Source organism: Notothenia rossii, assembly GCF_949606895.1.
Source record: "Notothenia rossii genome assembly, chromosome: 11".
NCBI classification, from domain to species: domain Eukaryota; kingdom Metazoa; phylum Chordata; class Actinopteri; order Perciformes; family Nototheniidae; genus Notothenia; species Notothenia rossii.
In genome coordinates this window covers 40866310-40894058 of record NC_136910.1, presented here as the reverse complement: position 1 = coordinate 40894058, position 27749 = coordinate 40866310, and the positions used below count along the sequence as shown (strand labels likewise).

Genomic DNA, 27749 nt, shown 5'->3' with positions numbered 1-27749 from the left:
AAAGACGGATTCCTCTGCATGAATGTACTCAAAGATGGGACGGGTTACTCATCGCTAATGTGATCCTTTTATAGGAGAACTAGCTCTTATGAAAGATACATTGGTTTAGAGTTGCATTTCCAGCTGCAACAATGAGTCAATTATTGGAGCGACAGAAAACGAATCTGCAACTATATTAGAAATCATATTTCAATGATTTTACAGCTTCTCAAATATTTGATGATTTTTTTTGTTTTCTTGAGCTTTCTGGACAAAACAAGACATCTTCCAATGTCACCTTAACTCTAAAGTTACAACAGCCATTTCTCACTATTTCCTAACATTTAATAAACATAACGACTAGTTGATTAATGGAGAAAATAATCTTTAAATCAATTTTATAATGAAAGGAATTAATACTTTTTATTTCAGGGAGTTTAAAGCTTATAAGGAATTTCTTGAATGAGCGGAGTCCTTTTCACTGCGAGGTTGAATGTTTCCTTCCTCTCCAATTTAAAAACTGAGCACAGCTCATATTGCACAGGTGGTTTGCGGTTACCTTTTGAAAGCCGTCTCTCACAGGGTTACATCAGGGTGACGCATGCTTCAGTCGCTCTGTATCTCAGTTATCAGAGACACACTGCCCTCTATTACACATGCATGCCTCATTAAATGTGAGTAATTGTATTCAAGGGAAATAAATGTTTCAGTTTGTTTGATGTGACTTAAGATGACAACGAATGTTTGTTTACTAAAGCCTTCATCACAGGAGCAGACTTACCTGCCACATGAGCTCCACAGCTATTACATCCACGATGATGCTAAATGACTAGTCCCTTAAAAGATACTAAAATAAATAATCACAAGGTACTATTTGTTCGTTTAAAATAATGAGATATGTAGTCCATTACGTTTTTATAAATAGTTGAGATAAGGTCAATTATATATCTTAAGTGGACTTAGCTTTCAACCTTTTATAGCCATTGGAGGTTCCTTAGTCATCACTGCATGGAACTAAAGTCTTAAACTTGATGTAGACTTGAATATTGCACATTGTTTAGGTCTTATAGAAGATGGTCTGATGGGATGTTGTTGATAAAGATGTGCTGCAGCTTTCTGAGTCAGTGTTACCAATATGCAAGGTTACAGTTCGCTTAAGCAACAAAGCACATCCATTCATCTTCCATTCAGCTGGTGAATTATAGAGAAGGCCAGGCCTAATGGGGCGAATGAATGGCATGCTTAAATACTGGTAATGAAACCACATCAACATAAAAACACACTCAAAATTCTTTATTCAAAAAATAGTTTATACTGTCAGAATGTGTTTTTGTTGAATAGACTTTCACCCACATCCTATCAGACCATCTTGTTCTGGATGAAATGGGCAGAGGGGTTAGGAGGGGGCTGTGAAGGAAACATCCAGAATGTCCTCTGCCAGAACAGAGAACGAGCTGCCCATGTCGCCCTGAGGGGGGGGGGAGATGTGCCGACCAGAGTGAGTGACATCCATAACACTCTCACAGTAATTATTTTTTAAATAATGAACACTTATCTGGTTACAAAACAGCCTCAAAGTAATATTGATGCCTCTATATGACATACATAAGTAAAGAAGACCATTAGCTAAGTGTGGCTAATGCTCTTTAGTACTGATGGTTATAATCAGGGTCCGATTTCCTGCCAAATCAGAAAAGAAGATGGATATTTACTAGGAACTCCAGGAAAAGAGCTTCACCTCACTGCTCTTACGATCCAACACCGACAGCACACTTTTCGAGGCAGGGGCCATATTGATGTGCCAGCTGAAGAGAAGGAAGGAACAAGGGAAGGCACAGGAGACCATGCTGCAGGAAAATGAGAAGGACTCAGGTGACCGGGAAAACACGTTTTCTCCCCAGAGACTGCCAAAATCAAATAGTAGTATCTTTTAATATGTATTCTTAATGAGAGAAAAACAAGCTGCCAATTGTGAGTTTACCAGTAACTTGACTGATATTTTAGCTACAGTGAAATAATGTTGTTTATTGCCCCAGGGTGCCAGGCAGGTCCTGGCTTGATTGGGTTGTTTCCAGAGAACTGTCAAAGCAGCTTGTTATGAATACATTAGGAGGAGGAACTCCCAGGGTGCACCTGTCAACATTGTTAAAAATAAAAGCCTCACCCAATTCTCCTTACTGTGCCCTCTCTTCCAGGCCTGGATGTACACGATAAGGAATAGTTGGGTTATCGCTTTTGAAAAACTCCAATAAGGTTGCAGGCTTATGCTTGACCCTCAATGAGCCAGTAGGAACTCAAGGTTGACAAATGTGTGAGAGAAGGCATTAGATTTGGAGTCAATATTGTCATAATTATCTAGAATATGTGAAGGAGAGTTACCCATCAATTGGACATCACGTGTTTTTAATGTATCCAGTTATCTACGTCATTCCAATAGCCATAGAGGGAGCAGTGATATGTAAATTGACCGCTGAAATGTAGTCAGTATACTTTGAGGTTCTGCGTGATGATACCATCTGTCAGGTAATCATGTGGTGTTTTCATTTTAGCATTACACTGACAGAACATGCGGTTTAACCTTGGCCTGACCATGAAATGACTTGTGACCTACAACTTCATTAGCTTGTCCTTTTAGAAAGATGTTATCCCATGCTGTGGTTTCAATTATTATGGATTGCATATCAAAGCATTTTGATTTAACCTGCAGCACTGAGGTCAACAATCATGTAAGTGAAATCATACCAAGGACAGTATGAAACAATATAGACCATATGTGTGTGTGCTAATGCATTTCATTGTGGACCAACAGCCATAGAGTCGGTTTTGGATATTGCAAATGGAAAGTGCAGAGGATTCTCCTAAAGAATAATGGCTTTGATACTAAATGACTTTCCCATTCAAATATAATTTAATGAATCTGCAGAACAAATGGTCATAATCCATTTATCAAGGGCTTAATTAGCTGTCCCACACCAAATGGGTTTCTAGGCATCTCTGTGCTGTGCTCTGGGATATATTTAAAAAGATATATATTTACAAAAAAGACATCATCAAATCCTAGAAATATCAATGATACAGTGAGAGTTTTACCAGCATACAGCAGTAACAGCTGTTGCAGTAAGTGATACAGTAGCATATTCTCTAACAGCTCCTTCTAGGGATTTATTGAAACCATGACATTTACACAAATACATATATTTTTTAACAGCTAGAAAGAAACTAAATGCCTTGTGGATAATTTGAGTCCTATGCCACAAGCTTCAGCCTCTTGTTTGTATTTAAGCAAGCTTTTAGATCAATTTTTTTTCTACTAATTCATCCAAAAAACAAAAGAAAGTATAATTCATACACGCAAAGATGAACAAAATGTGTAGAAGCGGGAGGGCTGAAGCATAGCTTATGGGAAGTAGCCCTCCCGTGCATCATCCTAATACAATGCTTTTGGGGCGTTTTCCTGTCCTGTGCATGTGTAATATAGATGTGTGTGCATGTAAATGGTCTGCAAAGGCTAAAATCCCTGTGTTCCGATTAGAGGGAGTTTCTTTCCCACACACTCCCCCCCCTCCCCCCCCCCCCCATCATGCTAAAACGCCTCATTTGGACCGCTTTGTTGTCTTCTGGAACATAGTGACTATAACAATCGCCATTCCATTGGCTAGTGCTTCAGCACATTGTATGTGATGGGCGGTACATCCCTGAGCGGTTGACCAATCACAGCAGAGCCGGATAGCTAACCAATCAGAGCAGACTGGGCTCTGGTTTCAGACAGAGGGTGAAAAGAGGTGCTGCAGCACAGGCAGTATGAGAAAAATAAAGGGCTTTTTGAACATTAAAGGATCCAAATATGTTACGGTAGGGGCACAAAATACAAATATGAACCTATATAATACTGTGGATGTGGGCTGAATATTTCTGGTATTTCCAGAAGAGGCTTACTGTATCTAACGTTACAAACTGCACACATGCTTTTATTTCATTCTTGTCTGAAACTGTGTTTTGGCAATTAAATACTGCATTCAAAGCCATATTTGTCAGTTCAAAAATGCAGCACTTCCAGTTTTGTCCTGTTTGTCCCTTTAATCGAATTTCATCAGGCCAGTCGCATCAATGTCAGCTGTACTTCCTTCCCACTATACATTTCATTTCAATCACCTGAAGGCATTTGCATTAAAAAAACGGAGCCACAGTCCTCAGGTGCTCATGTAAGGTCACCCCCACCCACAGAGACAGCCGTGGTAATCCAAAAGCTGATTTCTGACGGAGTCTGATCTGGAATGAGTCATATTTATGCAGCTTTTTACTCCGACAGCAGTCCAGAGATTGAAGTCACTGTTTAGAGGGGTCACCTCATTTTCTATTTTGTCCCAGTCTCCCGCCTCCTTTCACATCAGATATGCATCCTCACAGTAAAAGTCAGACTTGGTCAATGTGTGTGTGGGTGTGTGTTTACTTGGTCTCTGTGTAAGCACTGATGAGATGCACATGTCCTGGTCTGTTGGGCGAAAGCTTCCTGGGAATGAAAACAGAGGACTGATTAGAATTCAAGAGCAGCCTTCCTCCACTGCTCTGTCTGCGTCTGCCCACTCTATTTGTCTAGATCCACACACACACACACACACACACACACACACACACACACACACACACACACACACACACACACACACACACACACACACACACACACACACACACACACACACACACACACACACACACACACACACACACACACACACACACACACACACACACACACACACACGTCTGTCGTTTTGATGTCAGCTTTACCACCCTTTAAACCTCAGAGCTATAGGTGGGAATATAAGGAATTTTCTAATTTGTTTTAGGGAACATGCCTTCTCAAAAGCATGCTTTATATTTAGCAACATGTCCATAGACCAGAATATATATATGTATACAGTCTATATAATTATTTAGCTAAAATTGCATGCATAAGTATAGTACTAGTAACATTCTTCTTTTTAACATGAATCGCCTGGCAGAATAACAGAATATTTTCTAAAGGCACTGGACTCGATATAGAGGCTGCAGTCATGACACATCTTTTTCAAAGAGAACACAGCGGGAGCGCTGCCTGTGTGATCTGAACTCAATATTGAACTGTGGTGCAACAGAAAAGTCAATCAAGATTAGCTCTGGGAGGTCTATCTTTCTGTCCAAAATTGCAAACTAACCTTGTATTCATACTAAGTATGATGTTCAATTTAGATTTTACAGCAGTGCATTCCAACTGCATATGTGCATTTTCTGTACATGATATATGTCCGGATGTATAATAGATAAGCAATAATTTGTGAACGAGATGTGAGCTTTTAGGACATACAGTACATGGACTAGCAGGCTCCCAATTGCGGTCCAATGGCAGACTGCGAGGCAGACTTAATTAAAATACCTCTTAGATAAAATAATAACAAATGATGAAGATAAAGGAACAGTTTATAGGCCAAACATGGGAACAAACCAATAATGTAGACAGGTTTAGTGGCATTCAGCCCCTCTACTCACCCTCGTTTTACAAGTGTGTTGAAGAACAAAGGGTAAGTTTAAAGGAAATGTAAACATGACAAAGGTCTGTTGACTGTCTGTTATAATGAGAACTTTAATGTAGACATAAAGGTCACAACAATTCTTTGTTTCAGGTGATTATACACAATGTTAGTTACGAATACTAACATCTTACACACTGGACCTTTAACACTAACATATTCCATACTATTCATTTGCCCTACAGTTTTCATTCAACAACTAGCCTTGGTCATGCGATGCAGACAGTGCAATATACTTTGAGTAAACTTCAGTGTCTGTTGGTAATATCACCAAATCATAAATCATTAGGCAGTACATTCTGAATGTGGTATTAATTACGTTCTGCTGTTCAGATCACAGTCCTCTCTGCTCCCACAGGAGTAACTCTAAAGACAAGTGATATTTACTCCATCCAGCAGGACATTTTTTTCGTATACTTTTTTCTGTTGTGATACTTGCGTGTGGTACCCAGATGCGCTGTGAGTCACTTTAACCTTTACCGAGCACCTTGCCATCACATAGCATTTAACCTCGGATATGACTGCTGGACTTCCAGCAGTCATATCCCCAGCAGAGGTTAGAGGCTTCTTGTTATCTTGTTACTCACACACACACACACACACACACACACACACACACACACACACACACACACACACACACACACACACACACACACACACACACACACACACACACACACACACACACACACACACACACACACACACACACACACACACACACACACACACACACACACACACACACACACACACACACACACACACACACACACCTTCTTTTTGTCCCTAAGCAAAAGCTTACTTATCTCCTGTATAAAAAAAAAGCGTGAGTAGAAAAAAGAGGGGGACAGAAACACAAAAAGAGAAAGATTGAATCTATGTGCAGCGACATAGAATTAAATGAATGTATATATTAGCCACTGTGGCTCTTTATCTATCACTCACTCACACATACAGTATGGACTACCTGTCAGTAGATGGTGTTCCTTTATGGAGCACCTCTTTCCCATCGGATTCAATGAGAAAAAAATCCCTTTCCATCATTTGTATTCTTATCTCCTCCCCAAATGTGCCATCAAACAGGGGAAAATATATTTTAAATGTGCAGTCAAGGTGCATGTGTTTGAGCAAAAGTGCATTTAGTTAATTGATGACAGTCCACGACAAACATCAACTTTGCACATTCAGAAATTACCTTCATAAAGACCAAATCATGTTTAATTCAATATAGTTGTTTGATAATCTTGAGACAAAAATGTATGTAAACCGTAGAGGGACTAGTTGAATGACAATAATTATTTTTTAAATGACTTCACAGCCATGATTCCTTTATCTTGTCCTTTGCATTCCTAGATGTGGAAAAATAATACCTCCAACACCTGCCCAATGTAAATAGTCAGCACGCACACTTTAGGGGACTTAAATGATTAGAAAGGCACAGAGAAATGCAGGTTTGCCTCGATCCTAGTTGAGCTTCACAATCTAGAGATAATAGCTGTTTAAGCAGCTGAATTACTGCAGGGGGAAGGATATTAGATCTTACAGTAAATGGGGGATGTTATTACATTTATTGGAAAAAGTTCATTTTGTGCCCTCTATAATCATTTATCTTCATTTGCAGGCACAGATGTGATCTTCCTCTGCAGGATTTTTGACAAAAGATTCATTTGTCACTAAAAGATTCAATCAAACACATGACACACACATATCTTCAGTCTCTCATCTGGACCCCTTTCTTCTACCGACTCAGGCTTTGATCCCACACACACATGCAGCGGGGGTCCTCTTATGGTCTCGATCAGCAGATTATTTTATAACTACATCAAGAACGACACACAATATCCCGTTACCAGAACCCCCCCACTCTCCAGCGTTAATCTGCCTGGCCGAGTGAGGATTAATACTTTCCCAGAAAGGCCAGCCCACAATATGAGCAAGGTAAGGGTCAAAGGGTAACGTGACATCCGTCGACTGATCCACTTAAGGTCAGGGCCTTGTACACAACAGATTTTGTTTGTTGAGAAATGTTCTTTTTTTCGGATACAGCTGAGCCTAGTCTAAACCAACAGGTTTTTATATGAAAGTAATATCATGAGTCAGCATCTTGTCTTTTAAAAGGATGTATAAAATATGTGTAAACATTTTTTGTTTCTGTAATATTTGGTGATGGAATATAAATTACAAGTCACTGGAAGGGTGTATTTCAAATAGAAATAATGGACCTGAAAACATTTGGAAAGGAGAGCAACGTTCATTGAAGCTATAGGATGGTGAGATGTTTGTATTTAGTTAAAAACAACATTACACATATGATAGCATTTAAAATAGTTGCGTTGCTGTTATAACCTGAATACCCTGCCCTGCAAAAAAGGGGAAAAAATTGTAGCTCGAAGCTCCTTTAATAGGAACCATTTCTTCCTGACTAACATCATAATACACTGAATATATATATATATATATATTTTTTTTTATAACATACGCTACCCTGGGCTTTAGGGAATTTTAAGGATCTATTTTTAGTTGTAATGTTTTATAAACTAAAAGATCATCGATAAATTAAAGATAGGCTATTATTCTTTAGCATCAGAGTTTGGATAATGGCTTGTTTTCAATGCCCCATAGTGGCCACAAAAATCATATATTACAGGTTTTGCAAGGAGACATTGGCACTCCTTAATTTTGTTCTTAAGTACACTGAAAATATGATCATAATAAACTCTTGAATCCATCCCATCAAACTAAAGATTGTTCAGTTCCCTTCAGTTGGATAGATGATGCATGGAGAACATGTGGTGACAGTGTTTACCAATCACCATTTTTGGAAGGGCTAGAAAAACCTCAGTTCCCTGAAGCCATAATGCAATATTAACCTCTACTGTTTGCATTTGAACCACCAGGAACAATATGATCTCATGGGAAATATGCCACAAAACCCATTACGTTCATATCACAAACAATACTTAAGCTATATGAGCGGGGGCCTCATCTATAAAGGGATATACGCTCAAAAAATGGCGTACGGCAGTTTCTACGCAATGTTTGCGATTTATAAAATACTAACTTGACGGTCCTCCAGTCAAACTCTAACCCATACGTACGCACTAAGCACAAAAACAGGAGACGAGAAACTGCGACACCGTTGGCAGAAGGAAGAATGGAGAGAAATATGTGGAAATAATACCATAAATAAAATGTTACCTCTCATTTATCATATATGAAGAATTCATTTTCACAAATTGGTTAAAGCCAATCTTAAAATGATTCAGTAACCAAACGCCTCTTTGCGACTCCTCAGTGCACACAAAAACATAAATTGGAGAAATAAATAAATACGGATATGTTATTTAAAACCACCTCGAATATGTTGTGTTAATGTTATTAAATGTTTTCTCATCATAAATGATGCGGTAAGCAGGAGGACAGTATTACGTCTAAACTGACGCCGTTTTGCCTTTCTATAGGTTGTAGATACGAGCATGGTTTTATATACTATCATGTTTAATCGTGTTTTATGCCGTCTGCCAAGACTTGATAAGTCGCTCGTAAAAAACAGGAGGTATGGAAACTAAGAACACCATATGTGGTCAATTGTACAGCTAATATAACACAACACATTACTTGTATTTCCTTTAACTAGTGGATATAGAGTTTATGCGGGGGGAGAGTCACTCCCTCCGAAGTGACTCCACTCCGGAGTGACTCCCCGATCATTTCTTACAGTTTCTCATCAAGGGGGGGGTCTCCTGTCCCCGGTACAAACACACTGCCTGAGGAAGGCTATGTGTATTTTTTTGTCATTAACCTTTTTCGGACCACTTATTTATTTATTTTGGTGACGATCCGACCTCCATGCTGCTACTCTGGTTCAAACTGCATCCACCAAACAATATGATTTATCTCGACCTCCCCAAAATAACCAAAATCTGACACGGTGTGAGATGTCTTTTTGAGCTGTTCTGTCGTCATTTCCTGCGATCTTCTTCATAAAGTCAGTCAAAAATGAATGAATGAATGGGCGTTTCTTTGACTATGTATTGGCAAATATAGGCGTTACGTGAAGTCCGCAAAAGCTGCACCGCATTTCTTGTCGATTGTGATTTATAAAGGGAAACCGGCGTAGGAAGTGCCGTCCGCACTTTCCTCGCCGGTACGCAATGTTTGGTGAATCGGAAAATGTCGGAACATTTCTGTACCTATTTTTTGGATTTCTACTACGTAAGCAACCTTCCCACGTGAATCCTACGCACGGCGTTATAAATGAGGCCCCAGGAGTTATATGTCACCAACACCATCCAAACCAGGATCATGGAATCCTCATTTGTTATCTACTGACTTTTACAAAAAAATAATAGCAGCCTAGAGATCATCAGCATGGCAAGAAAACACACCCAGCAAGAGGTCTGCAGCTTCGTGGTCTTCAAGCACGACTGAACACAGCCAAATCGATTTTCAAGCGTTACCCTCATGAAGCAGTGATCCTGAACCTCTGAAAACAACCGGAAGGAAGTCCGAGCAGAACACAGACAGCATCAAGACTTCGTCTAACTTTTTCAAGTTAGCACTCACCTGGCTAAAAAAGGTAAGCTAGCTTAAGTGCTGGAAGGACAAAACAGCTAGCGTTAAGAAAAAACAAAAAACATACATGATGTCCGCATGTGGTGCACACAGTTACCTTCTACCCGGAGTCACATGATTTAACTGTTCACAGGTGAGCTTGCTAGTGAACATGCTAAGTGCTACAGCAGAGGTAAATGCTAGTGCAGCCCAGCATGGTTTGCAGGTAAGCTAGCTTACTTAATGCTTTAATTAAATGCATTGTGATTAAATTATTTAGTTTTCTAGGTTTACAAACTATTTACATGATAGTGTCATTTAAACATTACATGTATATATTAAATGTAATGTGCAATGTTGGGTGTCAGGGTGATGGTGATAAATGTTTTCCCATATCCCCCCAATTGTTAAATTGTTTATTTTGTCTGTCCTACAATAATGATGAAATAAGGCTACTCTGCATTGGTGGTACTGTACTATAACTTAGTAAAATAACTAGTTGTGTGCTATAAAACAATGTTGAGGTATTTGCAATGTATTCGAGTATTTCTAATTAATGCTACTTCCCTTTTTTTTACTTCACAATATTGTGTTGTTATTGTGTTTATCTGGGAATTATAATGTTCCCATACTTTTATCTGACTGAGATATTAAGTAGGTCTAGTTACTATTCAGATGAACGTTCTACATCAAGAAGTGCAAAAGTAAAATGCACACCTTTGAATATCACTAACTGTAAGTGCACTACTTGTGCAATTCCCTATACTTCCACATTCATATTTAATTGAAACATTTTCTTTTTTAACCAGCTTTATAAATTAAACAAATATTGAACTGATTATTAGCATATTAATAATAATATTAATTCATATTCTCTCTCAAGCCACTCATAATTTCAGCTATACTGGCCGTTAGCTTACAATTAATTACTTTGGACATGTTGTGGAATATTTTCCATGTCTTAGCTCAAATTATATGATTCTATTAACAACTGTGCGAGTAAAAGACTTCTCCTACACATTAGTGAAGTAAAATAGCAATGCAACCATGGCAATTACTCTTTTGGAGTAATAGATTATAGACTGCTCAGTAGAGCAGTCTATAATCTATAACATAGGATCATATAAGGTGATCATAGAAACTTTAATCATCATAATTATACTGTAGGGTAAATTAGCTAAATTACGATACATCCCTCTGAAATGTACTTTTGCCAAAGTTTCGTGTAGCATGAAATGGAAATGCTATAGTACAATAACCTCAAATGTGTCCCTAAGTACTTGAATAGTTTGGTGAATATACTTTTCTTTAGTTCTTTACACCAATTGTGAGACATAGATTACAACCTTAGTTACTCAAAATGTTGTTACTGCCTGCTGCTAACTGTACATCTGTTGTTTAAAATATACCAATATCTGACGAGAGTATTGCTTTTGAATGTATTGAAAGAAAATAATAAATCACATAGTGTAAGTGCACCACAAAGTATTGCATTGTATGATGCAATCTGTCTATAGATGAAAATAGCAAATAGCTATTAAGGTCTTTAGTGGATAAATATCTTCTTTCGGAGAACTGCTTACAACCATAAACAACGTCAGTATAATATTAATGTAGGATTATGTTTGATCTGAGGGAATGACGTTTGCATTGTTTTCGAGCATGACTGAACTGATTTACGGTCTGACAAATGCCACATGGGATGGCTTCCAATTTTAATACAATATGCCGATGAAAGGTCACATTCGTTTTACAAAAAGTAAAATATTTCACTTGTTTTCCTGAGGTGGCACAACATTTTTTTTATTAGAGCCTGAATCTGTAGCAAGTCTCCTCCATAAAATGACAAAATTGCTCACAATACTCTACGGACCTTATTTTGGACCTTTTGTTCCACAGGAGTACGCTGAACTGTCGACTTATTTCCATACAGACAGCAGTGTCATTATAGCACAGTGATGTTCCATTAGAAAAATGTGTTCGCATTGTGTACCTGCTTATAGATGTTAGGGCTGCTGTTGGTTTTAAAGAACACATTGTGGTTAAGCACTTTGTTTCTGCTAAAATCCTGATTCCGTATCAGTTAGTCATCACTAGAGTAAACTGTAATCTGGTCAGTTGTGGAGGGCAAAAGGATGTAAGAGGTTTCCCTCTGATGTAGAGCCCTATCCTAGACTCAAGGGACATGTGACACCTAATGCCTCCTCCGTAACAGTCAATAATCCCGCCATCGTTAAACCCAACCAGATTAAAGCAAAATCCCTTTATGAATAGATTTTTTTGTTTGTAGTTTTTATAACCACATTAATGATATTATGATTCTCCTTTTGGTTTTCTCTTCTGCGTATCTTTTGGTCAAGTATGTGAGCAGATTGCAGTCGGCACATACAGAGCAGAGTCAGGCATACACTTATGAGGGAAACAACAGTGTATGGAACTGACTAACCTAGCATGAAAACATGTAATTGTAATTTAATGGAATGAGAGTGAGTGACCTCTGCAACCCGCTAAGCTGTGGAATCCTGAACCTTCTGTTACACGACATAAGCTTTTATCTTTCCACCATATAAAATATGAAAGAGATCTGATGTAATTCTATTATGGCACTGCTACTGCTGCTAGGTCCTCCTGTAGTGTTATTACAGTTACTATTTCTAATGACAAAAAACGACCCCTTGTTCTATTTTATCATGGCTCTTTTTGGATGTTCTGGCATATGTGTTTACTAAATTCTCTTTTTTTCCTCTGTCTTCAGGGAGGTTTGTCCAGGCTGAACTACAGAACAACACTGCTGCAGAGAGGAAGACTTCACTGGGTGTGCAGGTGCTCCATGATTTCCTCACAAACTGTGTCTTTAATATCACACATTGGATGGACTGTGAGCTTTCGTTCAATGTACAGTTTCCTTTTCCAACTAGAAATTCCCAAAATACCAGTTTTATAATCAGAATCAGAATACCTTTATTAGTCCAGAAAAAGAGCCACAGGCAGCTTAATGTTACATATGTTACATGCATTTAAAAGTATGAAAGTTATTGAAATGCATATCAAAATCCCTAATTGTAGCATTCTTTTTTTAATCAGAAATGTTAATTGCAATGTATACACTAACTCCTTTTTAATTGTTGTTGCCGTGTGTCGTCACATCTGGAACTCTCTCCATCTCCAAGGTCAAAAGATTATTTTTACCATCTTTGGCATCCGTAAGTCATATTGTGCCGTTTACTCAGCTCCATACATGACGGATGTTTTATGCAATCCTTATATAATCTGGCATTAAGGTTGGACCATTAGAGACTTTGTGAATCCTTCTCTTTCTGCCATCAGTCGTAGATATCTGTAGGTTCTAGTGGCTCTAGTGAGATTGTTGCAGATTAGTGCAACAATTCCTGAGAAAGCCTATGAAAATACTAAAGTCTTTTTTACCAGTCCCTAAGCAGCATGTTATGAGTTCATGAGCTGTCTGACTGCCCAAATCAAATAGACAATTTTCAAGCAAGTACTAAACATAAAACAAGTTGTGTTCTTAAGAGTATCATTTCATTTTTGAGCAATGCAGCCAAACTAGAGAAAACTTTCAAGAAAAAAAAAACCGCATGTAAAAAAAAAAAAGCCATCTGCGTGACCTGACAGCCCTCATGTCGCACGACCTAACCCCGCTGCTCTGACAGAAGCTTTGCGGTTATCAAATGGATTCCCGTGTCTGCCTGAAGTAATAATGGGCGTGCTGACTGACCATGTGGCTGTTACGCAGTCAGTCAAGCCACATCAGCAAGGTTGAACAATTATGACCCCATAGGTGCATTAACTAATACATTAAGCTGCAGCATAATATGATCATACATGTATACGACCTATATGTAATCTCAAGAGGGCTGTGACAGGTTGTTGGCATCATGCAATCTATGCAATATCTCTACACGTATTAGATAGATTACTCTGAACCGACATTCATGATCCCCAAACATTGTATCCTAATTACTTTGGTGACCTTGGGACTTTTCCTCTAGCGCCACCATCTTTAAAATGTTTCCCAGGTGTTACAGACCTTCTCCCCCTGTAATGACTTCAGGTATCCCCTTAAATTCTATCTGACACCATCATTAGGTCATATTTGAATTTTCATTACTGTTTATGATGTAACCTGCAAAACTAACTTTAGGTTTTTACTGCTAGTTAGCAATTTTACACATGCAATTAGGTTGATTAACATTAATTAAATATCTGCTTAACATCAGCTTGTTAACACTTTCATTGTGAGCATGTTAGCAAGCTAAAATTAGCATTTAGTTCAAAGCACTGCAGTACCTTAGCTGCTATCATGCCTGTAACCCTTTTAGACTTTTTGTGAAGTGCTTTGTTTAGCCAAACACATAATTCAGTATATATATTTTTTGTATCAGGAATCAACCATTTAAATGTTAAGATTCTTCAGTAGTAAATATGTGAAGTAGAAAGGCAGCTTATTCATGTGTTGGTGCTTCAGAGCTCCTTTAGATTCAGAAGTGTGAGCCCAGAGCCCTCGTTTCCATGTGTAGTCATCCTCTAACTCACACCCTGTCCATTCGTATGCAACCGAGCATGCCGTGACGATTTACGTAGCTGACGCGTGGCAGCCATTAATCAGGTGCTCGCCCGTGTCTGGGAGTGGTGATAAGACCGATGGTTGAGGGTGAATGCTGGTGGGGATGACAAAGCATTGATTTTTTTCCCCTTTACAGTTCATTTGTCATATTGATTCAATTGATTTGCATAACAAAGAGGCCAGGTGAGCCGGCTCTCTGTCTGTCTTTCTCTCTTTCTCATTGTGAGTGTGTGTATGCATGTATTCTGTGCTCAGATGTTTCACTGGAAAGTTTCTGTTTGTCATCCTGACGTTGGAGAAAAGCTATTTCTGGATCAGTTGTTTGCTTCTGACTCTGATGTAGACTCCCAGAGGTTTTATTGATGAAAAGGAAACTGTTTGGTTATTTGACATATCGAACCGGCCAAACCTCAGATGATGTGAACAAAATGACCTCATAGGAAAAATCAATGATTATTATTAGACAAGTGAGTCATTCATGGACGTTAATTCTTATGTTCTGTAGACAGAGAGTATTCTATTGTTCATCATATTTTGTTTTCTCTCATCCAATTTCTGCTTTAACTGAAGCCAGCATTTACATAGTGCTCAGTTAGTTGTTTGTTTTTGTAAGGAAGAAATCCAGATAAAGCTCTGAGGTGACTTTATAGAGGACTGACCTCTGTGTGGATAGTGCACATTTCAAACCGCGCCACTTCAATCAATGACAATCACTGTCTTCCCCTCTTTGTTGATTCTCTGTCGTAGCAAGTGGTGCTTATAACAAGTGTTGAGTTCAGGCCTTCTATCTCCTGCAAGAGGAAAGTCTTTCTGCTGCCTAAAACACATCACAAGCACAATACAACTCTAAGAGAATATAAACAACCAAAGAGGCAGGTTATGGAGTATCAGAGTGTGTATTGCACATGGGATAAATGGTGCCTAATTTCATGCGACCGTAATCTCTAACCATATAGGAGGGGATGTTCAATTCCTAAAAGAGAGGAATGTATGGGTTTGCTCTGATGCTATTTAGCTTGCTGTTTTATTAGCCGCCTAAAAATCTCTTAACACCACGGATTCTTCTGAATTTCCATACCGACAAATTGGTGATAAGGTCAGGATTGATCTATGCTGGATCCGTAAAAATAATAAACAAACAATTACTTGACCTATTCAGAAAACAGTGTTTGTTGCCGTTGCATACTCAGTCAGTGATTACAACGAGGCTCAATCACTTCAGTCAATATATATACTGTAACAATAGTCTGAGGAGGCGGAAGTGATTCTTGTGTTCAGTCAATACCCGTGTCTTGGCCAGTGATCACCACTTCACTTTAAAATGTCACTGATCAAAGGTCCTTTTATTGACTCATTTTTTGGAACGCAGACCAACACCTACTCATTGACGAGTCCAAGAAATTGCCTGCCATTTTGCAAATATCTGCGGAATAGAGAGTAGTGACACATCCCTGTGGGGAGCAGCTGCAGGAGAGAATGTCATTTAACTAACTCTGAGGTCTACAGTGAGGGAGTCAAAAATATTTATATAAAAATTGAAATTATGCAACAGGTTAAAGTTGCATTACATAAATACTTGTTTTTGCGCCATCAAGATGCTTTTAGAGATAATTTAAAATACACAAGCTGTGGTTGAGTCATCCACCCAATTTTTTTGTGACAGTACACTCTGATTTGTCTGAAAATAGGCTGCTTCATCATGAAATGTAGGACTACAGATGATACTGACATTACCTGTGAGGCTAGTCCAGCATCTGTGTTACATTTTCTGTTGTGACACACTTTGCACATTGCTCAACAAACGATTGTCTCATCTCAAGGGACAGAAAAACATGCATTTTGTTTGTGTCATCTTAATATTGGAGTATAAGTACTTTTAGAACAGGAAAGTGTTATGACCAAGGCATAATTGGACCCGTTTAGTTTTGTATTGTATCTCAGACAGAGCATAAGTGAACTGTTTCAGTCAGGTGACTCAGTGTCGCTCAGTGTTTATAATGCCTCTTATCCATGTCATTCCAACAATAAATCACTAAAGATGAAGTAGTTTTGAGTAACTTTTCGCAGTTTATTTTTTAAATCATCCTTATAATAGCCACTTATATAGAGACAATCACCAGCATCAATTCTATAACGTATTAATCCTAAAATCACTTGATTGACAGTTCTGGGCAACGAAAATGCGTGTCTAAAATTGGTTCCAAATTTCATTTCAAGTGGCATAAAAAGAGCTTTCAATCAATGTTTATTTATATAGCCCAATATCACAAATGTTACATTTGTCTCAGTGGACTTCACAATTTGTACAGAATATCAATATCACAATATGACACCCTCTGTCCTTAGACCCTCACATCGTACAAGGAAAAACTTCAGGGAGAGCATCAGAGGAGGGATCCCTCTCCCAGGACGGACAGACGTGCAATAGATGCCGTGTGGAAATCGAAAAGATAATACATTTACAACATAGGTAGACCGAATGTTTGGAAATGCATGTCTCTATAATAAGAAGATGACAACAATCCTGTGGGAGCCATCAGGGAAGTAGTACTAAGGTGAGAATCAGGCAGGACCACAGTGACAGGTTCAGCCACAACTTGAAATCCAGGACTCAGGATCCAGGACTCAGGATCCAGGACTCAGGATCCAGGACTCAGGACCACAGCAATAGGCACCGCCACGACTCAGGATCCAGGACTCAGGACCAAAGCAATAGGCACCGCCATGACTCAGGATCCCGGCGTAGACCGACACCAAAAAGAAATTTGGGGAAGCTGGGTTATTCGAAACATGAGAGTACACAGGTACAGACAGAGAGAAGGAAGAAGTAAGATGTCCCCCGACAGTCTAAGCCTATAGCAACAAAACTAGGGGCTGAATATAATCAGCCCTAACTATAAGCTTTTTTTAAAAGACTTGCATGTATTCCGCCTTTAGCTATAGGAACCCTGACATAGGTACGTTTAATCATGTCTTCTGTTCCTTTCCCTGATTTTGCTTTGAGTTGCATATTAGCTGGAAACCTTGTGTTGTTGTGTCTTAATTAGAACATATGTAAATGCAGAGTTAATTTGGGCATCAGGCTCAATCTCTCTGCTAACAAAGCATGCAGAAATCAGCAGTAAGTGACTGGGGCTGCATCCACAGGTGGACGGCAGCAAGCTGTTGCAGTGTGATTGCAGAGGAAGCGATATCAGCAGAGATTGAGTTTAAATAGACTTTTCGGTTTGTAATGGCACTGCACAAATTCAGACGAGACATGAGCAGGTCAGAACACAGCTCCACTTAAGTTGTCAGGCTGGAGATGCTCCTCTGGCTTGTTTCGTCTCAGCACTTAAATGCTCTGTTTGGAAGTTTCTGAGGACTGTTCAGTCACGCTGAACACTGTCGGCATAATATTTGAAGCACCCAACACAGGGTATCTTTTATTTAATTTAAAATAATATGTAATCCAGACAGATGTCATGCCAGGCCATTGATACAACAATAAACAAAGAGGCAAACCAGAACCTAAATCCGACAGTCTATCACTAAAACTAAATAATTTCCACTGTTCACTTTGTTCTTATGATTCATAGTAATATTCTGCTGTCCACCAGATTTGTGCAGCCTCCTCTGGACTCGCAGGAGGCTTGTTCTCCCAAATGACCTGTAAACAGACTCTTTCTATCAGGCCTGATATCAGAGCAGAGCCTTCAACATCTTCCTTGACCCAACTCACCCTGAACACCACCGGTTCAAGCAAGGACAATTCATACACACATAAAACAAAACAAAAACGCTTCTTTGACAAACCAACACAATTGTTGAATATAACCTGAACTCCTACCCCAAATCCATGCACTACATACTTTAACACAAATGCACACATGTACCATTTCCCCCCAATAAATAAACTAAAATTCCATATGTTCATAGGTCTTCCTTTTGTTAATGCTTTTCTCACACCACTTCAGATGTTTTTTTTGTTATGATGTGTAACAGCACTTTCCATACTGCTAGTCTGCTAATACCTTTTTTGTAATATCAGAAGTGCTATAAAAAAAATGTGTTTAGCACAGCAGTAAAGTGACCATAACGTGTCTAGTCTAATTTTATGTGTGAAATTGGTCGAGTTCCCTTTTAAGACAACTGTTAGTCTTCTATTATTTGGCAAAGGTCTTGGTTGAAAAAGTCATGCATGACCATAAACTAGAATGTCAAGAAATATACAATTTGTATTATAAAAATGGTTTCTTTCTTTTTATGTATAATGAATCAAGAGAACAGTTTCTATAAAAAATCCGTACTGAGATAAACCCCCTAGGCTGGATGCTGTGGACCATAAACTCTCGTACTTCCGACATCAGTCATCCGTAGTACCATGAAGAGAGAATGTGCCCTCAGTCCACCCCCGCCATAAGTCAACTTATGATGCCAAATTAAATTCTGACGAACAGATGAAAGGAGTTTTTGTGCTGACCTGGTGAAAGTCATTCATGCATCTATCTCCTAGTGGCTGAGTTAGTGCAACAGTCTCTACCATTGCCTCAATCTAAATCAAGTTGCAGCTTTACAGTTTGTGCGAAATCCTTTTGCAAAGCTTTATTTTTGCACTCCTATTATTTATCTTATCTTGTTTTATCAAATAACCTGAAACACTGAGAATAATGCATGTTCAGGCATTCCTTGGAATGTGCTCCTTCTTTTGATTTCTCCCCCCCCCCCCTCCCCTTCCTCTCTATCATGTAACGGATTTCATCACCATCCTGTGTCCTTGAGCCTAGCTCACCTGTAATTGAATTAGCTTAAGGAAAGGTGCAGGTACTAAAATCAATTCATATATTTCCTGAGATAATGGTCCTCAGGTTGACCGACAGACCGTCATGTCTCTGTGGCGATGTCCTGTTTACTGTCTGTGAGGTAAAAAGATGAACTTTATAGATTGATTTTATTTTATTTATACTTTATTTGACCCGGATTGTTCCCAATATAATTAAGCATCTAATTTTACCTACAGCTTACAAAGCCAAAAATAAAAGTTAAACATGACTGAACGAACAACAGACTGCAAAAAAAATCAGTACAAAATGAGATAAGTCAAAACTTGTATTCTTTGTTTTTGTTTTTGTGTGACCTCTTATTTGTTTTCAATTGCTCATTCATCTTGCTTGAGCCTTTGGGTTGTTAAACCTCGTTTGATGCATATACAGTAAAGGAAAGAAAACCCTGTACTTAACTAGCTCAGACATTCAGTTAGGTCCATTTCCTGGTCCATCTCAGCATATCACATGAATTATTACTGACCACAGAGCACAGCAAATTACGCTACTGAAAGATGCATTAATAAATGATAAAGCAGCAGATGAGAGCGTCAGTGTTATGCAATCTCGCCCTACCAGTAATGTGTGTGTACAGTAAGCGAGATGACCATGTGGCTGAGGTGAGAGCGAGGGAGCGAAGATGCAGAGACTCCAATGATGAGACTTATCCATATTGATGATGAATTTACCGCCACCGTCTCTCCGCATTGACCTGAAAGTTACTGTTTAATGCATAATTAAAATGCTTCAGGGCTTCAAGTGGTCTGAACAATATATACGGTATGAGTTTGATATGTGATGCATACAGTCAATGCATATATAATTACTGCCTATTTAACACTGGCACTTTTTAAAGGCGCTCATGCAGTAGAGAGGCAGAAACAGCATGTATTGCACTAAACAAGTATCCATGGAGAGCCATGTGTTTGTGTGAAAATGCCTTCTGAATGTTGTTTATGCACATCAAGTAAGCAGCCAGTTAGTTAACCATGTGTCACGCTGTTATTAATGGTGTCACTCACGTCTCCTCAGGACCACAATGCATCACTACACATCCGAGTTAGAAGGCAATTATTACTTTTGTGGCCAGTCATTTGTACAAGAGCAGTTGGAGTGTAAAGCAACGCATGAGCGGAGGAAGAACTATTGTCAGTAATTGTATACAATGCCGTGGGGTGAAACTCTGACAATGTGCAGATCCAGGTCACTTTGCACTCTTCCTGCTCTGAGAGTAAGAATATTGCTCTTTGTCATTATGCTCAAGTTGTTGTAACAAAGTATTAGTTGATGAGAGGTGGGCCCTAACTCTAATGCAGCTAATTCATTTGAAAGTAGTTGTTTTAGCCAAATCATTTTATCACACATCTTTGTGGAATAATCCATTGTGATTGTTCAGTTATGGTATTTTATGGTTGCTATATACACAGTTCGATCTCAACACAGCAAGTGGACTATTGGTTTCCGAGGAAGAAATGCAATATTTAAATGAATAAAATAATTGAAATTGGATTAAGAACTTTAAATTACATTAAAATGTGCATTGTGAAGATTAGCCCCATATGAGGTTATACTACAATTTAACATATATTATATGTAAAAGGTCCCCTACCTGGGGTCAGGACCCCAACCAGCTGACGGAGGCATTTGTCCCAATATAACTCTTTCCAATCATAGGGATATGCAGTAACAAACTTGTCCCCAAAAGCAGAGAAAAGATGATTCCAGGGTTTTCCATAAACGACAGAAGACTTTTTCACAAATTGATTCAAACTTGTGAATGCAGTAGACTACACGCTCCTTGGCCAGGGGACCTCATTGACATTGCAACAGGAAATGCAGCTAGTCAACTTTGATGTTCTGGCACTCGCTTGTCATTATTTTATAATGGGCATTGTTGTTCAGGTTCAAAGCTTTATTCCTTGAAGTATTCTTGCCTGTTTCCTGGCTGTCTTGATTAGGAATCAACAACATGGTAAAACAGAAAGCTTGTTGATCAGAGTTTAAATCGAAGGGAATCATTTGATGCATTCACATAACAAAAAAGTGTTTGCAAATAATGAATAAACACAAGATAGGGACGGAAGGAATTTCAACAAAATACATTTGTGTAAGTTGAAGCAAGTTTTCCTGTTGTTTTCATTCTGTTTCTCCTCTTTGTGTGACAGGGATTGTCAAGCTGCATTAGGGCCACATATAATCACTGATGATGGTCAGTTTGCTGTGAATTGACAACAATTCTAGTAGATTCCAGAGATTATTTACAGTTAAGATATACTCAAGGATAGATATTATATAATAATAATAATGCATTACATTTTTTATTTAGAGCGCTTTTACAGGTGCTCAAAGCGCTTTACAATTACACATATTAGACATGTAAATGTCATGACTGTGAACATTACCCACAGGAGCAAATGCAGGTAAAGTGTTGCCCAAGGACACAACGGCCTGACGCAGTGGCGGCCGAGGCGGGTTTCACCAACGCCCCTTGATCTGGTGTGTGTGTGTGTGTGTGTGTGTGTGTGTGTGTGTGTGTGTGTGTGTGTGTGTGTGTGTGTGTGTGTGTGTGTGTGTGTGTGTGTGTGTGTGTGTGTGTGTGTGTGTGTGTGTGTGTGTGTGTGTGTGTGTGTGTGTGTGTGTGTGTGTGTGTGTGTGTGTGTGTGTGTGTGTGTGTGTGTGTGTGTGTGTGTGTGTGTGTGTGTGTGTGTGTGTGTGTGTGTGGATCATCATCTTCATAGCTGAATTAAGCTATTTGTTGCAGCATACAAAACATAGCCTACATTTGTATTTGATGGTAAAAGGGTGGCTATGCTCGTACTCAAAGTGAGCAGATTTTGAACAGATCCCAAAGACTGTGGCACAGCTGGACATAAACACACAGTGTGAGGCCAATCACAATTTAGAGCTGTAGCCAACACCTACGCAGTCAGATTGACTTTCTAATTCCTTCTCTCCCAACTGTTGCCACCATTCTGACATTTAAAATGTATGACTAACCAATAAGTGACATTTCTGAAGGGTAATTCAATCAAATAAGCTTGCTGGCTGTGGTCTATGATTGACACCTTGGCCAGCAGATTTCAGAAAATACAATCTAATGAGCTCTCGGACTGGTCAGTCGGACAGCAGTCTGCATCTGAAGAGTGTTTCGTTACGCCAAATGAGAAGAGTGAATAATGTTGATCAAGTAGACAAATATCTGATGAGGAAAAATCTGATTCAGTAGATGTTGTTAAGTGCAGCCTGTCTTGGTTTTGGCAGTAATTATGTTATCGGGTGTTTGGAAGTGTTATTGATGAGAGCTGCCAGTTACTGATGGGATTTCAAGCGTTCTATAAAAGAAGTGCAGTGATGGATTTAGACACATCTCTCCCACAAACATGTCATGGGCACAAGGGTAAACTCAAAGAACCTCAATATTAAAACCTAAAATGAAATCTAGATTTAAAATAAAGTGCTTTATCATTTTAAAAACAGATTGAAATAAACAGGAAATGAAGAGTAATGTAGAATTGCCTGCAGTCATAAACCATATGTATGTACAGAAAGCCAAACCTAAATTACGGACGATATAATATGTTGATGGATCCTGACTAATTTCCTTAGGCAAAGCAAGTCTATTTATATAGTACCTTTCAACACAAGGCAATTCAAAGTGCTTTACACAAATGAAAGACATTAAGAGCAATAGTGCAGCAGAAACATATTATAAAATGGCATTTTAAAACACTCATTTAAAAGCAAGATAATAAAATATGAATAACACAAGCACATGAATAAAAGTTACAGTGCAGTGTGAGATATGAATAACACTAATGTTGGATGTCTCGTAGACCCCATGCTCTTCAAACAGCTTAAAACGTATAAACATACAGAACCTAAGATTGTTTAATCGGCTTTATAGTTCATGACTTTTTATAATTTTTTGAGGATTGCTTATAAATTATGAAACAACACCTATGCACACATAGGGTGTCTGACCCCGGCTGTAAAACTTAAACTTATACAATGGATTCCCTTATGCTCTATATGTTTAATTGGTTTTCAGAACATATCATCCAGCACCAAACCTACCCAGTAAGTATGGAGGTTTACCTGTTCTAAGTAGGCCAGAGAATTATATTTACCCCAAATAAGTAACATCACTGTCTAATAACATGCTAGAGTTATTTAGTTGTGAATAACTTATTACGAATTTACATATATAAATGTAAATATATATGATGGGAGAAATGTATTCCTATTCAGAGGAGCACATTTTCTTTTTAAGTTGCTTTAATCATTATGAAACATACAGAAATGGGGTCTATGGCACCTCAAACAAGTAAGAAGTTAAGAAAGGTCAAATTGAAACACACAGACTCTCATTACACTCCTTGGTACCAAAGGTCCCAGTTCATGGCCATTTCCACTGATCATAATTCCATTGTTGAGGTCTACTAGAATAGATTTATTGTGCAATTTTCCAAAATCACTTTGGTTTCTCATACAGCATCTCTGTAAACTACGTGTATTCACTGAATTTCACTCTCTGCCTTTAACGGCTCGTTGTAGCTCCAATAGCTCCAGCCCCCAACCTCCCTGTGAGCACAGTGTGCTCTGATTGGTTGGGACGTTGTGAATCGCGCTGAGCTCTGTGGAGGTGTGGTTTCCTTGTTTAGCGATACACATCCAAACTCACCCTGAGCACACACAAAGTCAGAGCCGAAGTAAAAACAATAAGTGTGGCTTGATATTGAGTAAGAAAAAGTAGGGGTGCACCGAATGGGAAATTCTTGGCCGAAACCGATACCGAAAATAGGAAACAGTTGGCCGAATGCCGAAAGGCCGAAAATGATTAATAGAAATATATATATATATATATATATATATATATATATATATATATATATATATAATGTATACATTTTTTACCAATGTTGTTCAGCTACCTGATTATGGAAAAATACATGATTATGGCAAAACTTAACTTAAATAATAATCACTATTATGGGTCCATAAAACATTTATTCAGCACTTTTGAATGCATACAGTACATTAATTCCAAGTCAAGTGCATTTTCTTTTCTCTGTAGGATAACTACAACAAAGTGCATTCAGAACAAAGCCAAGGTGCTTTAAAACTTCATAAACATCTAGGCCAGTAGGCCTACAACAAAATAGTGTAAATAAAGACTGTAACAGCCAGGCCTTCAACAACAACAAATGCACCTATAAGTTTGGTAACCTAACTTGTTGTTGTGATGACGTAATCAAAACGCGGCGACAAGCAAGGCGCGCGACCATGCTCGCGGCTGGCTCACAGCCAACATGTCTGCCGCTTGGATATATTTTAAAAATATCAGAGAAAGAGGCACGGATTGCGATTTGTGTTCAGCTGACATTTCTCGAGGGGGTGTAATTGCAAAGACTTTCACCACTTCGGGATTACTCCACCACTTGAAATCAAAACACCCAGACAAATATGCGGAGTATGATCAACGTAACCCTGTTCTCTGACATTTGGTGATATTTTTTCGGTGCATCCCTAAGAAAAAGGTTGATAAACGCTGTGAGAATGGGTCTGCAGAGAGAATTTCGCCGCGATCCCAACTGTCTGTTATCAGCCTGCAGCCAGGGAGGAGAGATCAGCAGAGCTGCCTGCACTGAGTGTGTGTGTGAGGAAGTCCGTGGATTGGTCAATTAGGACCAATCAACGGGGGCTTAACGTAACGGCTCCGCGGACGTAACGTAACGGCTCCACGGATTGGTCCATTTGGTTCCGGGAAATGCATGACATCATGAGTTACCCGGAAGAATCAAATGGACAATGACGTATCTCCAACGAGGCGTTTTGGGGAGGTATTTTCTGTGTTAGAGTTTTACTCGCTACAGGGTGTACTTTGAGGGTTTTGACTCTGCAGACCGTTTACATGCAGAAAAACCTTCATAACACACAAGGGGGCAGGTAATAACCGGAAAAGCATGACATGGGACCTTTAACAACACACAGTGAATCAGGAGATGCACATGTACAAAGAAATATAAAGATACGATCAGCCCCTCCGGCAGTATATGATTTGTAAAATATACAATGAAGGAGTAAATTTAGTATAAGAGAAAAAGGCAGACAGGGAAGTAAACTATCCCGAGGTGATATCCTCACCCTTTTGTTTACAGGTTGCCTGGAGTGCTCAGTGTTACAGTGAAAGGTGCACCTCTGCATTGAGTCTACACTCAACTGTACTTGCATGTCAACCTGGACTCACCTGACACCCGTGTGAACACATCTAAAATAACACGTGTGTTAGCTCGGTTCACACAAAACATCCTGAATGGATATCTTCAGTTAAAGGCTGCTCAGTGGAAAATCAATGATGACTGTCACTGCTGAAAATTCTACTTTCCTGTGACAGTGAAAGGAAACTAATAGGTATGAAAATAGCCTCCAAGCTATACACAATATGACTCGGTGTACTGGGGCATGTTACCCCGACCGGCCTATAAATTCACTGATACCCAGGGCCAATTCTGCCTAATGCTTCAGAACTAATGTAAATGATGATGAGCCGTATTAACCAGGCCTGCGCTAGTCCTGATCACCTCAGCCCAGGGAAGCTATTATCTGGAGATGGCAAATGGTGGAAACATTTGAGGAGGATATGAGGAAGATATCTTATTTGTCATCATCATTGGCAAAAAAAAGAAATTATCTGTTTGAAACAAGTGTAAATATATATTTTGTGAAATCCTGACGCGTGATTTTAGAGCTTAATTTTCGGACTGCAAATGGCAGTCTGAATAGAAATAATCCCATTTTTATTTCAGTTTTTCCTGGACGCGTTGCCTACGGACTAACCATCTGTTCCAATGCTGTATGTTTCAGTGCATCCAGATCAAGAAATATGCTGCAAATTCCCAATGTGAAAGAACATCAAGCCAACTGTCATTATACTGAAGGTTATCTAATCAGCAATGTCAACTTAACTCCTGCTTTGACTTAGAGGTTATGCTTTGGTTTGTTTGCTTTTTATGTTTTTCAGCAGGATTATGGAAAAACTACAGGCCTGATTGACATAAGATTTGGTTGAAGGATGTATGGTGAGGAACGAATCAGATTTGAGAGCAGATTTCAATCACAGGGCTTAAACGTGCAATATTATCCTCATATGGAAACGGCCATGTCTGCGTTCTCTGCGTTGCCATCGAGTTTAATAACAATGTTTTTGCTACCAACAAACACTTTATCACAGAGGGCAGTCGCCCTATTCCACTAATATTCCTGTTATCATGTAGCTGTAGCTAATTCTACAAGGTACCTTAGTTCTGACTCCCACTCTAATTCATTTCAACCATTTGAGGAAGACCCAATGTTCTCGCTGGAGGCAGAGAAAACTTGAGCAAGGGTCTATTAAAGAATAAATTACAACGTGCTTTCCATCCAAATTACATCTCGCCAGTCCACTACAGACTTGATTTCCCAATATAATACACTTTAACACCTCATCACACATTACATATAACACGTTTAAAAACATGTTGCAATCCAAACCTGATCAGTTTCACAGCATCATGCCAACATACAATCAAAAATAACTTGTTGGTTTGTGTACAACACACAGAAAAAAAGGCTCTACACAGCGGTAGAAACCCTCATTGAGACATATATTCCTAATGTGCGAAATACATTTTCAAAGAATGCTTCTGAAACCTGAATAATATTGGCATATCCCACAAGTATGTGTCTGAAAATGTCAGTCTACAAGGCCTTATTCAGAATATCAGTTCAGATTTTTTTATATTGTTCATGTAAATCAGAATATTATGATATTCAGAAAAACAGTGGAATATTAGTCTGCATTTTAACATGGTCTGTGATTATCTGAATCGGTTTGGAGGATGGAGAGGAAAGACGAATTCTGAGGGTGGGTGTGTGTGTGTGTGTGTGTGTGTGTGTGTGTGTGTGTGTGTGTGTGTGTGTGTGTGTGTGTGTGTGTGTGTGTGTGTGTGTGTGTGTGTGTGTGTGTGTGTGTGTGTGTGTGTGTGTGTGTGTGTGTGTGTGTGTGTGTGTGTGTGTGTGTGTGTGTGTGTGTGTGTGTGTGTGTGTGTGTGTGTGTGTGTGTGTGTGTGTGTGTGTGTGTGTGTGTGTGTGTGTGTGTGTGTGTGGCAGTAAAAATGAGCCTGGAGAGGAGGGGGAGAGACATAATGGCGGGAGGGGCAGTGAAATGTGGCCGTCCCAAGGACACTGTACTGAGGTCAGATTTATTGATCGCAG

General features: G+C 39.0%; 1 protein-coding gene across 7 annotated transcripts in view; it reads left to right on the top strand.

Moving 5' to 3' along the window:
• Positions 1-9690: 9690 nt before the first annotated feature.
• The window catches only part of ccbe1 (collagen and calcium binding EGF domains 1), a 63891-nt gene continuing 45832 nt past the window's right edge, over positions 9691-27749 (top strand). The window contains exons 1-3 of one of the 7 annotated variants that reach the window (XR_013803746.1): positions 9691-10134; positions 10264-10335; positions 12865-12924. Coding sequence is in view for 3 of the 7 variants with exons in the window: in XM_079656952.1 (XP_079513078.1) it covers positions 10282-10335; positions 12865-12924 (114 nt within the window). In the remaining 4 variants the exon portion in view is untranslated. Of the gene's footprint in view, positions 10135-10263; positions 10336-12864; positions 12933-27749 lie in introns of all 7 variants that reach the window. The other 6 variants (XR_013803747.1, XM_079656952.1, XM_079656953.1 and 3 more) reach the window with 6 other exon arrangements.